The sequence below is a fragment of the Lepidochelys kempii genome, chromosome 2 (genome assembly GCF_965140285.1).
Source record: "Lepidochelys kempii isolate rLepKem1 chromosome 2, rLepKem1.hap1, whole genome shotgun sequence".
Taxonomy (NCBI): Eukaryota; Metazoa; Chordata; order Testudines; family Cheloniidae; genus Lepidochelys; species Lepidochelys kempii.
In genome coordinates, this window is record NC_136381.1 from 183504941 (window position 1) to 183519817 (window position 14877).

Consider the following 14877-nt stretch of genomic DNA (forward strand, 5'->3'; position numbering starts at 1 on the left):
TCTCCACCTACATCAGAGTAGTAACAGAGCTGAGAGAAGGGACTCCAGGAGCTGAGCAAACTGCTTCCATTTGGGAAATGAAAGACCACCTCTGGAGAATTGAAGTGTGGGTCTATTGCATGCTACTTCCTAGAGAACCAGCAGTCTGGCCATCCTGATGTAACTTAAGGTTATCAGAATTATGTTAAGAACATAATTCTGGCCATACTGGGTCACACCAAGGGTCCATCTAGCCCAGTATCCTGTCTTCTGACAGTAGCCAATGCCAGGTGCTTAAGAAGGAATGAACAGAACAGGAAATCATCAAGTGGTCCATCCTCTGTTGTCCATTCCCAGCTTCTGGCAAATAGAGGCTAGGGACACCATCCCTGGCTAATAACCATTGATGGACCTATCCTCCATGTTGCTTGAAGTCATCTTCCTTGTCAATAGTAAATGCTGTTTATCCTCAGGACAGACACAGCAACATACAGACAATGAAACCTTCACAACCCCCAGCATTTTCCAACTCTGTTCTAATTCTGGAGGGAACATGGGGGGGGAGGGGCGGGGAAGGGAATAAGAGAGTAGTTCAATCTCCATGCCTGTTCACACCTTGTCCATCTGAATAAAACTGCCAACAAGAACTACTGGGATGATCAGGGGAACAGATTGTCTATTTTATTAGAGGAGACTGGAAGAGCTTGGAAGACTGGATGAGAAGGCTGAGAAGAGATATGATTGCTCTTTGTAAATACCAGAGAGACTGAAGAGCTATTCAAGCAAAAGGACAATATTGGCATAAGAACTAATGGATATAAACTGGCTATGAACAAATTCAGGCTGGAAAATTAGAATGTTTCTAACCATCATAGGGGTGAAGTTCTGGAACAGCCTCCCAGTAGTTGTGGGGGCAAACAACTTAATTAGCTTTAAGCAGAAGCTGGACACATTTATGAGTATAATTGTATGATGGTATTGCTTGTGATAAAAGGGGGCAGGGCTCAGCAGCCCTGGGACTCACTTCTGGTTTATGTCTTATCTTCCTAAAGCTCATGCTTCAGGGTTTCAGCCAGCCACCTGCAGGAGTCAGGAAAGGATTCCCCACCCCCAAATGTATGCTAGGATTTTGTTTTAAATCTTCTTTCTGTGAAGCATCAGGGATGGCCACAGCTGGAGATGGGACATTGAGTGGGGAGGGCCAGGGCTCTGAAGTGACATCAATATTTTCTCTCTCAAGTGCTTGGCTGGCTGGTTCCTTCTCACAAGCTTGAGGTCTAACTGATTGCCATATGTGGGGTTGGGAAGGAATTTTTTCCCCAGTCAAATTGGCAGTGACCTTGGGTTTTTTTTGCCTTTTTCTGCAGTATGTGGGTACTGGTCACTTGCCAGAATTATCTGGGTGTATCTCATTTAATCATTTCCCTGTCATTGCAGTGGATTTGGGCACTGGTGCACCTCGGTCCCTTCTTGTCTCTGCCTGTGGCATATCATAATCTAATCTCTCATTGGTTATAATACTTTGGTCTAATTTGGGTTGTTGGGTTTCGTGTGCGGGTGCCAGATGGTGCTGGTGGCCAGTGATATACAGGAGAGCAGGCTAGATAATCTGGTGGTCCCTTCCAGCCTTAATCTCTATGAACAAGAGTGCCAGTTCTGATGATGATTTTTAGAGCTGGGCAAAATATTTTACTGCTGACATCTGATATTGTTTTTAGGATGAAATCTGACTTTGTACGCCAGCTTTAGGGCAGTAGAGGCTATAGAACTTCGCCAGTGGGGGAGGGTCAGGATTACCACAGAAGGGGAGTGGTGTTACAGGCACACAGGAGATGGCCAGCGGTGGGGGTGCTGTGAGTATGCAGAGGTTGAGGGATCACCCAACTTGTAGGGCACTCAAAATCTAGGTGATGAAGTGAGCTGTAGCTCACGAAAGCTCATGCTCAAATAAATTGGTTAGTCTCTAAGGTGCCACAAGTACTCCTTTTCTTTTTGCGAATACAGACTAACACGGCTGTTCCTCTGAAACCTGTCAAAATCTAGGGTTATCCTTGCTTCCAAACTGCAGATTTATTTAATTATATTAGTAGTTTTGACAATATCTGGTGTTTTGTTTTCACTATATTATGCAAACATTAACTACTTTCATCCTAATGGCACTCCTGGAGGTAGGTGCATGTTGTTAGGTGGGGAAACTGAGGCACAGAATGATTAATTGATTTAAGCACTTCGAAAAATGGGACTTGGGCTCCTACGTCATTTAGGTGCTTTTGAAAATGTTACCCCATGACTTTCTCAATATTTTTCAATTAATTATAAATAAACAACTAGAATTACATTTTTGTGATGCTATATTCTTGCTTTAATATTGCATGTGTTTGCCTTTTAGTCAATACACATAATTCAGTAATTCGCAAAGGGTCTCTTAGTCATTGGGAATTAGCAAAGTCCTAGTGTATTTGAGGCTTGTAACATCACTATTCTAGGCTAACATAGCAGATTGCATGTGTATTTTATATTGTGTGTATATTTGCACATGCATCATTAGGTTTTGTGTTTCTCTCAGAATAGAAAACGCTCCCTTTCTTGAGCTTGCATCTTTTTTTTTGTTGTTCATATTCCTTTTAAAGAAAGTAAATGTTCTCCTCCCCTTGCTTCAGCCTTTTTAGTGTCAAAAAAATTTAAAATATTTTGCCAGGGTTTAATTTATTTAGATCCACCTTGAGGAAAAACAATGGTTCAGCTTTCATGTAGGAGCTGGAGAAGTTTGCTCTGGAACAGCTGACAGGCTGTAGGGAAAAGTCAATAATATGCCGTGTGTATTGTCAGCAAGAGAAAGCTTGCCTTAACAGATGAAAGCCTTAATGCCTGAGAAAATGACAGCTTATCTGATTGCTCTATAATCTCCATTTCAGCACTGGCTGACAGAGCTGGAGATCTTTGCTATGATCTTCGCAGCTGCCGTCCATGACTATGAACACACTGGAACCACCAACAACTTTCACATTCAGACACGGTGAGGCCTTTGTAAATTACTTAAGGAAGGGAGGGAAGAATGCTAATTTTGTCTATACCCGACTTTTCTGGGACTCTTTTTTGTTTTGTGTTTTCTTTTAATATATACATAGGTAGAATGGTTAAAGAATTATATCTCAGTTTCTTCCACTTATACTATATTTTGTGATCATGAATGTCTTCCATTCATTGGGACAAATTCCTCTGTTACACCAGCATAAAGTTGGAGTAACTCCACTAACTTCAAATAGAGTAACCTCAGATTTACACTGAAGCCACTTAGAAGAGAATTTGGACGAATAACTTATATTTCATAAAGCTGCCAGTTGCTAAATAAATGGTCGGCCATGCTGGAATGGTTTGGAGGTATTTTGGTTATGTTTCTTCTTCTTCTGTTTGTTTCAACTTGAAGAAGCCAACATTTCATTGAATGAATCAAACAGAAAATAGATATTCATAAATAAATCTCAAAGAACTGGAAACTACACATCAGCAGCCTTCGCCAGTCCCTCTCCCTGCCGAGTGCCATGCCTGTAGCAATAGAATGTGTTCATAATGCTTCAACGATTGTTGTGGTAGCCATATTTGAAAACACTGGAGAGCCCTGCAGGACATTTAGGTGGGCAAGAACTTGGATAGACCAGTGCCATTTTGGAAGCAGACAACTCTTTTGGGGGAGATTTTCAAAGGCACAAAAGGTAGTTAGGCATCTTAACTTCCACTGACTTTCAGTAAGAGCTGGGCACCAAACTGCTCTGTGTGCCTTTGGAAATGTTTCCCTTTGTGTCAAAGGTCAGGTGTTCTCAGCAGGAGGTCTGTAGGTGTCAGTGGTTGCGCTATGAATTCCTTGTTTAAAATAATCAGTTCAGAAAATAATACGGGGACCAATCTTGCAATCCCTAACTCACACAAAATAAGAGTTTGACTTTAGTAAGAACTGAGCAAAAGCCTCATTGTTTAACCCAATGACTGATATTTATGAAGTAGTTAGCAGTCAAATGTCTCTCAGCACTCCTTTTAAATCTTTAACACAGTATTTGGGTGGGTCTTAAGCAGTGAATGGGGTTTTTAAAGGCTTTTTCCCTGAGGTGAATTTCAACCATTGGTTTTAATGGTTCCCCCAGCTACATAGCAATGAATAAGCATTACACTTACTTTAAAAATATCAATATATAGTCTGTAATTGTGAATCATAGTAATATTTCTGAATGTGAGACTGACATGTAATGGAAAGAAACATAACTTTTTTGACATTCTTTTAAATTCTAGGTCGGATTCAGCCATTCTGTACAATGACCGATCTGTGCTCGAAAATCACCATGTTAGTGCAGCCTATCGCCTTTTGCAAGATGATGAGGAGATGAACATTTTGTCTAACCTCTCAAAGGATGATTGGAGGTAAGAACAAACAGTAGGGCCATTTGGGGAAGTTTCAGCCAGGCCAATTGTAGTTACTACATTTCTTTGAATAATAGTATCCATCAAAATATAATATACAGCTGTATTTTTATTACTAAGAGAAAGGATATTTAAAAATCTTTATCCTATTTTTACCCCTCTCATTTTCATCTGCTGTACTCTCAAGGACTAAATTCAGAAGTGATGTGTGAAGTTATTTAACTTATAATGGAATCTATTCGTTAGTCTCTCATAGATCTCCCTGCATCCACTTATCACTGTGTAGGTGAATATACTGGTGGCCTGATTTTCATTTACACAAAAACATAAATTACAATTAAGACCACTCCAAGGCCCCTTTATGCTGCCAGAACATTATAAATGAGCTTTAGTGTAAATGAGAATCAGGTCCAGAGCATATAAGTGGGTATAACAGACATGCCAAAAAGCCAAAAGAAGGTCTAATTTAAAACAGGCACTCCTGATGGAAATAAATTATTTGCAAAAATCGGCATTTTAAAATAACAGATTATTCAGACTGAAAGAGGGCTTTTTATCTCGTTTTTAAATGAAATATCTGACACTTTAAAAATAGCAATTATGCATAAAACATATATAGTTACCTGGGTCGGACAGAAGAATCTTAAATGAATTGTATTAATCAGAGTTTTTTTCTCACTGGAGTGAAAGCATCTTATCGTGTGTTATTGCAGACAAACATATACTGGTTCATGTATGCATTCAAACTGAACAAAGTGCTGAGCACATTCAACTCTTAATGACTTCAGTGGAAATTGAGGGCACTCAGCAGTACTTCTCCAGGCCCTGGTAAGCTGGGTCAGGGAGGGTCTGCTTTCCATATTCACCCAGTCTTCCCAGCCCAGAAACCCTCATGACAGGTGGAGCCAGGGATGGTACCCCTGTCTGAGCACCTGGCCTAAACCCCAGAACCACATGTGGTTGGTTTCATTCAAAAGTCAGCACTATGGATCACAGTTGCCAACTTTCACGTGGTAAATAAGCACCCTGACTTTCACAATAAGCCAAAAATCAAGCTAATCCCATTTCAAAACAAGGCCAAAACAAGCCAATCCCGAAGAACCCCAACATCTATGTGACTAGATCTCCCCCAGTATGCAGTTTGGGACTGTGGTGGGCTCGCCGTGCACCCCGACTCTCTCCCCCCCTTGGCCCTGTTTGCTGGGAACTGATAAAAAAAAAATGAAGCAACAAACTACAACAAGCTACAAGCCAAAGAAGCAAAAATCTACAAGCCAAAAACAAGTCAACAAGCAACTCATAAGCAAATTAAGCCAAAAACAAACCCAATTTCTGTTGGTTTTTTTCACGGGTTTGGCATGTCTGCTATGGATGACTGGCTAAGTATGACAAGCCACTCAACATCTTGTGGCTTCATAAACAGACAAACTCTGAGGAAAAAACACATTAACACTCAGAAAGTGTCACAAGAATCTTGAAAAAGGAATAAACCTCATTCTCTGGGTCATGCTATTAAAATCTAATTTACTTTTCTAGGTTGTCTGTTTACTTTTTGCATTTCATTCACCTTGCACAGTGAAAAGGAGCTGAGTGATTTCAGTTAACATCATGAGGCTGTTGTGTTTAAATTCAGTATTCTAAGGGATTTTTAAAAATTTAAATACAACTTGTTTTGACTCAAATTAGATAAATAAGATATCAAGGAAAACAGATTTTTTTAAAATTGTAAACATTCCCCTACAGTATATAAAATATAAACATAATTTCCTACAAACAAATCTGTTCACACTGGGCCTAATTTTTCCTTGGCATAACTCAAGTGGTCATGGCACCTCAGTAGTGTTGGATTCATGCAGGTTGTGAAGTGCTTTGGCATGGAAGTTTCTATACCTATGATGATATTTCAAGGATGAGGGAAATAAAGGTCCCAGTTCAGCAAGGTACTAAAGCATGTATCTACATTGAAGTTAGTGGACTACTTGGTGTTCAGCATTAAGCCTGTGCTTAAGTACCTTGCTGTGAAACTTAATGGGAGCTGATGAGGGAGGAGAAGAGAAAGTGAAAAAAAGTTAAAGGAAGTTGTCTAAGAAGATTGGGGTCAAAATTTAAATTTTGCCCCACCCTCATTTTGGGATGTACAAATCACAATGGAACAAATTCATCCCTGCTGTAACTACATTGTCCTCACACTCAAATATGGGCCTATGGTACATGACAGCTTCCTTGATTCTCTTCATTTCTTCCATTCTCCTCTTTCTCTTACCATCTTAATACCCTCCTTCTTCCTCATAATATAATTTTGGGGACCACATCTTTCATCCCAATGCAGTTTACAACATGCAGTCATTGAAATGCTACAACTTTTTGGATGGAGGCCATCAGCTAACCACACAAACAGAGCAAACTGTACAATATTGTATTTGTGGGGGAGATAGTTTTGTCCAAAGAAGAGTGTCATGGAAAGTCTTATATTAAAGACAAACACAATAGAAAACATGGAAACTGGATTTATCTGTCTTTGAAAGATGAAGCACTGGTGAGACCTCACGTGGAATACTGTGTGCAGTTCTGGTCTCCCATGTTTAAGAAGGATGAATTCAAACTGGAACAGAAGGGCTACTAGGATGATCCGAGGAATGGAAAACCTGTCTTATGAAAGGAGACTCAAGGAGCTTGACTTGTTTAGCCTAACTAAAAGAAGGTTGAGGGGAGATATGATTGCTATCTTTAAATATATCAGAGGGATAAATACCGGAGAGGGAGAGGAATTATTTAAGCTCAGTACCAATGCGGACACAAGAACAAACGGATATAAACTGGTCATTGGGAAGTTTAGACTTGAAATTAGACAAAGGTTTCTAATCATCAGAGGAGTGAAGTTTTGGAATAGCCTTCCAAGGGAATCAGTAGGGGCAAAAGACCTATCTGACTTTAAGATTAAACTCGATAAGTTTATGGAGGAGATGGTATGATGGGATAATATGATTTTGGCAATTAACTGATCTTTAAATATTCATGGTAAATAGGCCCAATGGCCTGTGATGGGATGTTAAATGGGGTGAGATCTTAGTTACTTCAGAGAATTCTTTCCTGGGTATCTGGCTGGTGAATCTTGCCCATATGCTCAGGGTTCAGCTGATCGCCATATTTTGGGTCGGGAAGGAATTTTCCTCCAGGGCAGATTGGAAGAGGCTCTGGAGGTTTTTTGCCTTCCTCTGTAGCATGGGGCACGGGTCACTTGCTGGAGGATTCTCTGCTCCTTGAAGTCTTTAAACTACGATTTGAGGACTTCAGTAGCACAGATATAGGTGTGAGGTTTTTCGCAGGAGTGGGTGGGTGAGGTTCTGTGGCCTGCATTGTGCAGGAGGTCAGACTGGATGATCATAATGGTCCCTTCTGACGTGAATATCTATGAATCACTGAATCAACACTGGGAAATAATTCAATCTCTAAACTGTTTGTGATAATAAATAAAAATTCTACCTAGAGAACAAAATTAAATAAAGAGTACTGTGATGCCCCTACCACCACTCCCTACACTCTTAATTTTGATGGGGAACTGTGCATTGCTTTGTCCATTAAATGAAAAGCAGTAATTCATTCTGGGCTACAGTAAAAGGTCATGTGTCATTGGCTACAAGCAGATTTTTAGCAGCTGCTTTTGACCATATTCTTGGTAGTTTGAGCACAATCTTCCTAAAAATAGTCTGAGTCTTGAAACTTTAAAACATTGTTGATTGAGGAAAAATCTACCCCCTCCTCTTCATAGTGTCAGAACTAGAACAGGGCAAAAAACATCGGGTGAACAGTTTATTCACTGGAAAACAGCTATTTTGGTTGACCTGAAACTATTGATACATTTGGTAGAAATTTGCCTAATCACTGGGCTAAACGTTATAAGAAGGGCACGAACCTAGGCCTTTAAAAACACTTGGAAACAAAACATTTCAGGTCAAACACATTTTGTTTGTCCCAATGTGAATGCTCCCCCAGAGTACCCACGGTTATAAGGCACCTCACCACCACCTGCTTTTATTGTAAAGGAGTCTTGTCTCTGCTTGCTGTGGATCAGCTCCCTGAAACCAACAGCCTCTGGCAGCACAAGCACTTCCTTCCAGGCAGGTCTGCAGGCCACATGCTTTGTACAGCTAGCAAAAGGCATGTACCCACCCCCGAGTCCTTGGAGCATTTCCTGCAGGGTCCAGTTCCTTCTCCACTGAACACTCACAGAGTTACCAAAGGACCAATACACACCAACTTGTAAGATTCAACTCTGGAGCATCACTTTGGTTAACACCACAGCACTTAGATGTATTTATGGTGAAAGCAAGAATATGTTTACTGTCAAAGAACAGAAATTCTAGTGACAGTGAGTAAGAATACTGGAAACAAATGGTTACATATAAAACAAAATCATAACAAGCTTTCTAGAGACTAAACTTGACTAACAGGTTAACCTCCTGTCAAAAGAAAATGATTCCATCCAAAGTTATCCAGCGTGTTCAACCAAGCCTGGCTGAGACCCCTTTTTAATGAAGCAAAATCGCAGTACTTTTTCTTCCTCAGTGAAAAGTGACGGGGCATCATCTTTGCCTCCCAAATACAGTGGAGCAAACCTTTGATATACACCTCCAGATAGGGTTTCTCTCTCCCCTCTTCCCCTTCCCACACCACTCCTTTTCTTTTCCTGTTAATTTCTTTCTGAAGTCCCTGCAATCCTTCATTTGCATTTGGTGATAGGAGACCCATTGTGAATGAGACAGTATAAACATCCTAGGATGTATCAGGCAAGATATTTCCAGTAGAGACAGGGAAGCGTTAGTACCATTGTACAAGGCACTACTCATTTGGAATATAGGGTCTCCCATGTTTAAGAAAGATGAATTCAAACTGGAACACGTGCAGAGAAGGGCTATGAGGATGATCTGAGGAATGGAATACCTACCTTATGATAAGAGACTCAAAGAGCTTGGCTTGTTTAGCCTAACCAAAAGAAGGCTGAGAGGAGATAGGATTGCTCTCTATAAATACATCAGTGGGATAAATACCAAAGCAGGGAGAGGAATTATTTGAGTTAAGCCCCAAGGTTGACCCAAGAACAAATGGATATAAACTGGCCATCAACAATTTTAGGCTTGAAATCAGAGGAAGGTTTTTAACTATCAGAGGAATGAAGTTCTGGAACAGCCTTCCCAGGGGAGCAGTGGGGGCAAAAAACCTAACTTGTTTCAAGAATAAGCTTGATAAGTTTATGGAGGGGATGGTATGATGAAACTGCCTACAATGGCATGTAGTCCATCTGCGACTGCTAGTAACAAATATCTCCAACAGCTGGCAATGGGACAGTAGATAGGGAGGGCTCTCAGTTACTACAGAGAATTCTTTCCCAGGTGTCTGGCTGGTGGGGCTTGCCCCCATGCTCAGGATCTAACTGATCTCCATAGTTGGGGTCGGGTAGGAATTTCCCGCCAGGTCAGATTGGCAGAGATGCTGGGGGGGTTTTCATCTTCTTCTGCAGCATGGGGTACTGGTCACTTGCAGGTTTAAACTAATGTAAATGGTGGATTGATTCTCTGTAACTTGAAGTCTTTAAATCATGATTTGAAGTCTTCTATAACTTAGCCAGAGGTTTAGGTCTATTACAGGAATTGGGTGGGTGAGGTTTTGTGGCCTGCAATGTGCAGGAGGTCAGACTAGATGATCATGATGGCCCATCTGCCTTTAGAGTCTGACTGTAAGAACACATTTTCAGTATATATACATAGCTCTCTACATAGTATCCATATATATATTTCACAGAGATATTCATGACCAAAGTGACACAGGCTTCAAGACATCACGTGACACTCTTTGGTAAACTAAAATGTACATGCCACACCCAAGAGATTCCTTGTAACCCCTCTGCACTCCCTTGCCAGTTGGTATTGAGAAGTTCCAAGGTGTTACCCAAACCAGACTTTGATTCACCAAATATGTTTGGAATTCTTTTGAATTTGGTTTGACCTGAATTGAATTTTTATTTATTTTTCAGAACTGCCAGTGAACTGAAAAAATCAGTTATTTGCCCAGCTCTAGGCAGAATGCATGTTCCTTGGTATACTCATTTATGTGTGAAGACTCTAAGAGTAACACATCTCCTTTAAGAAACACATTAACTGGTTGAACTAAAATGTTTAGTTAGGTTTGAATCTTTTCCAGATTGCTTAATTTTCCTTCGTCTTAGTTAGGGCCTTATTTTGTAGCTGCTGCACATGAAGCTGCTGCAGAATAATGGACATTGTTCGGATGTACAATAAGGCCCACATTTTGAAATGCAGCTTCAGATTTTGGGTGCCTGCATCTTCGAGTGTCTAACGTAATATACCCTGGGCCTGTTCCAGAGGTGCTGAGAACTCACAACCCTAGATGGGGTCAACAGGAATTTAAGCTACTCGGGAAAAAAAAAAAATCAGGCCCTAAGTATCTTAATCTGGGCAATAAAAATCCAAGGCCCTTTAGATCAGAAGGTATTCTTGAAAATTTTAGCCTAACCAGTTTTAAAGCTTTATCATGCCCGAATTTGAGTTTATTTATTCATTTTGAGCTATTTGATCATTTGAATGTCCCCCCAGGAATAGGCCCGGGCTCTGATTCTGGACAAGACTCAGGCATTCGCTAAAGTGCCTTTTCTGAACGGAGGTCACATTAAGATTTAAGACTGCAATAGAAAAAGTGAAGATAGACTTGGGAAATGTGTCTGTCTGTGCATATGGGTTTTATCAGTTTTATGGTGTTCAGTCTTTCTAGTCTGGGAATGTGTTTTCAGGGAAGGTTCTTCTATCCAATCAGCACAGCAGACCTCTTTGTGGCATTTGCATATGCAGGGAGAGCAGATATGCCCAGAAGAGGTCTGCTGCGGGGATCAGGGAGAAAAGAGCCTAGTCCTTAATTTAATTTTCTGGACTTTTCTCTTTTACATTAAAGAACTCTGCTGCTTGTTAAATATTTGAAAAGTTGATAGGTTGCTTCATCAGACAAATCCCATTTGCTAAAGTAGTCAACAGGTAAATTATAAAACTGAAACTAAAACAGATCACACTGAATTAAGACAATAAATTGCAAAGAGAACAGATGCTTTCCAAGATACTGTTATGGACTGGCATTGTATTTCTGTGCTAATCATTTCCACGCAGTTTACTGAAATAGAGTGTATTTAGTACAAGCCCTTACTGGCAAGTACAGGATAAAAAAGGCATCTGGAAAATGTTGAGCTCTTCAGCTCCTATCAGTGTACAGCTCAGGAAATAGTGTCTAATGAAAGTTTTCATAAACCATTGTTAGTAGAGGTGGAGTTGTGATCCAACAGTTGTGTATATGATCTCTCATACCATATAATGCTGTGTGTGTTGTTTTGTTATTGAAGGTCAGTGATGCCTTTTGTAGGCTGGTTGAAACTTCTAGGGATGCATTTGCGAAGGTTCAGGATGAAAAATTTGCCTACATATAATCTTCATTTGTGCATGTAATATACAGGCATTTGCACAAGCAATTATATATTTTTCTTGTCCAAATCGGGTATTTGTATGTGTGCATGCATGCACATTTTTCTGAGTAATGCCAGCCTTTGAAAATGTTGCCTTTAAGGCAGTGTTGTTCCTTCCTTTATTATTTTCCATGAGAATAAAAAAGTGAGACCCACTATCCATGGTTTATACATAATTTTCTGCTATGCACAAAAATGCATGCATTTGACTGAAGTGGAATGGACAAGGCACTATGCTGTTGGCAACAATCCTGCTGTTGGGCCCTAGGGTATGGACTAGATGACCTTAATAGGCCTTTTCCACTCCAATTTGTGTGACTTTATGGGGATTTAATTCTTTCAGTAGGACACAGCATAAATTGGGGTGGGGCTAAGGAGAAAAACTGCATGGAAAAAAACATCAATAGTTATTATGAAACATTTCATGAAGTGAACGTCCTCAGGTCAGTTGTCCGAAAGAGCAAGTTAAAGTGGTCTTCAGCTGGAACAATGCAAGAGATTTTAAAGAATTTATGTGTGTAAATTAAAGCAGACTAGAGATCAATGACCCCAGCCTACTGATAAAGCTACAGTACATATGTGACTCATGCATGCATAATTTATTACTCCAGGTGCAGTAATCAGTGGTAAAGATAGCATAGAAGTATTACTGTATTACTTACAAAAATGTATAGAATTTTTGTCCCCTGGTGGAAACATTGCAGCTTTGATTCTGCCCTACATGCATATACCAAAATATGCATATATAGTCCCCTGCTGGTGGAAAGTCCATAAGGTACTTTTATGGCCCTCACTACCATAGTAGTCAAGCATCTCAATCTTTAAGCAGGGAATTTCATTAAAAATTGGTAAACAAACTTGAGGACATACTTGCAGAACACCTCCACTGAAAATAGACCAGAGAGTTTTGATTGTTTAAAGTTCTGAAAAAATCCACATTGACTTCCAAGGGATTTCAATCTGATCCTTCCCAAGTAGGATTTTTTTTTAACTTTCATTCATTTATTCATTGTGGAATAGTTTGAGTAGCAATATGAGGAACACCGTGTGATACACTTGAACAGGAAAGTTCTTTTGAAAAAAAAAAGTGCAATGGGGTGGCTAGGGTTAGAGTTAAACACGCACAACTTAATGACATTTCTCAGCCTGTCTAATTGCACTGCATGCAATCCCAAAATTTCAGAGAATGTTCATTGCATCGAAGGGCCAGAACCCTACTGATTTCTGGGGGAAATCTGAAAACCAAAAGGCGGAAATGAGGAACACATGAACCTCCCGCCAGCTCTTTAGTACAGCTACAGCCTCAAGCACCTCTGCAATTGTCTGTTGATCCAACCAATGCTTAATTTGTAATGAAAGAGGTGCCAGGACTCAAGCTAGATGGCCAGAGAGAGGCAGCTGTTGGCCCGGTGCCCAGCTCTGAAGGCAGCGCTGCTGCCAGCAGCGGCACAGAAGTAAGGATGGCATGGTATGGTGATGTCTCTGCTCATCCTGCCTATGGAATTTAATGTGTTGACTCTCAGAATGACTTATCTCCCAGATAGAAAGAAGGGGGTGTAAAGGCACAGGGGTGGGGAGAATGGGGTGCATGAATCCCTGGCAGCGGGGAGAGTGGGGGACCCAGGTATGGGGCGTGGGAAGAAGGGGGGCACACAGAACCCTAGCATGGAGGACAAAGTGGGAATTGATGGAAGGAAATAATGAGGATTCCCACCAATCCCATGGCATGGGGAGTAGGGGCATGGGCACGCAGAACTCCTGGGCATGGAGAGAATGAGAGACCCTACTGTGGGGGAGGGGCAATGAGGGGGGCACGGAGCTCCTGCCTTGGGCAGGAATGGGGATCCTGCAATGGAGGGCTGGGTGAATGGGGGAGCACACAGAGCCCCTGCCATGGAGGAAAATGAAAGGTGTGGGAGAAGTGGGAATGGGGTTGCTCAGAGCTGTTGTATGGAGGGGAAAATGGAGGAGTCTGAAATGGGGATGGGAGAATGGGCGATACACAGAGACCCTGACAAGGAAGAGTTTTAGGGGGAGGGTGTTCAGGAAGTCCAGGAAAAGAGGGGGATGGGAGGGTGTCACACAGAAAAGGAGCAGGGGTTGGGGCGGGAGAGGGATGCAAGGAGCCCCAGTGTGTGCAATAAGTTCAATTTGCACAAGCTATGAAGTTAACATACATGAACTTTCCATACAAATATTAAGACATCGACACAAGCCATTTAGTTTTTTTTAACTAATCTATTTTAAAACTGATTTAAAAGGTAAGTCAATACACAGTTGTGTTTCAAAATTCTCTTACTCCTACCCAGGGCATGCACACTATTTGAACAGCCTGCTTGCTTCCTTTTAAGAGCCTCCTATAGAAGAAATCGATTTGGGAGCTTTGTGTTTAATTGAAAAGAGCAGACCGTAATGGACTTGTCAGAAACCTCTGGGATTTCTCTTAGCAAGAGTTAATCATCTGACTAAATTGCTCTCTCTGTGGCTGGGATTTACAACATGAGATCCTCCTTCCTCTCCCCTTTTGCCCTGATAACGTGAAGAGTTCAGTGACGCAAGTGGAGGAGAGTGGAAATGTCAGAAGTGATTTGCAGCTACCCAACAAAAGAAACAGCGGTGTTATTTAACTTGTTTCTCTTTCTCTTTCCTCCCTTCTCTTGGCTCGATATCCACTCAAAAGGGAATTCAGGGCCTTGGTGATAGAGATGGTGTTGGCCACTGATATGTCCTGTCACTTCCAGCAAATCAAAGCCATGAAGAATGCTTTGCAGCAGCCAGAAGGGTGAGTCACCTCCTGATTCTGTGTGCAGTGAAGGGCTGCATTTCAGCTGGTACTTTGCAATTGTATTAAACTTCAAAAGTCTCTCTCTGGAGGACGCTTTGATGTCCACATCTGTTTCTGTTGTTGGATTTTGAATGAATTCACACGTGAGCACTCAGGCACGTGCCCGTATGATATTCTG

The 14877-nt window shown here is 41.1% G+C and overlaps 1 protein-coding gene across 7 annotated transcripts in view; it reads left to right on the forward strand.

The window, feature by feature from the left end:
• Positions 1-14877, forward strand: part of PDE1C (phosphodiesterase 1C) — a 419371-nt gene that overhangs the window by 327768 nt on the left and 76726 nt on the right. For all 7 annotated transcript variants that reach the window (XR_013635379.1, XR_013635380.1, XM_073332967.2 and 4 more), the window contains 3 exons: positions 2895-2995; positions 4264-4392; positions 14595-14696. Coding sequence is in view for 5 of the 7 variants with exons in the window: in XM_073332967.2 (XP_073189068.1) it covers positions 2895-2995; positions 4264-4392; positions 14595-14696 (332 nt within the window). In the remaining 2 variants the exon portion in view is untranslated. The remainder of the gene's footprint in view (positions 1-2894; positions 2996-4263; positions 4393-14594; positions 14697-14877) is intronic.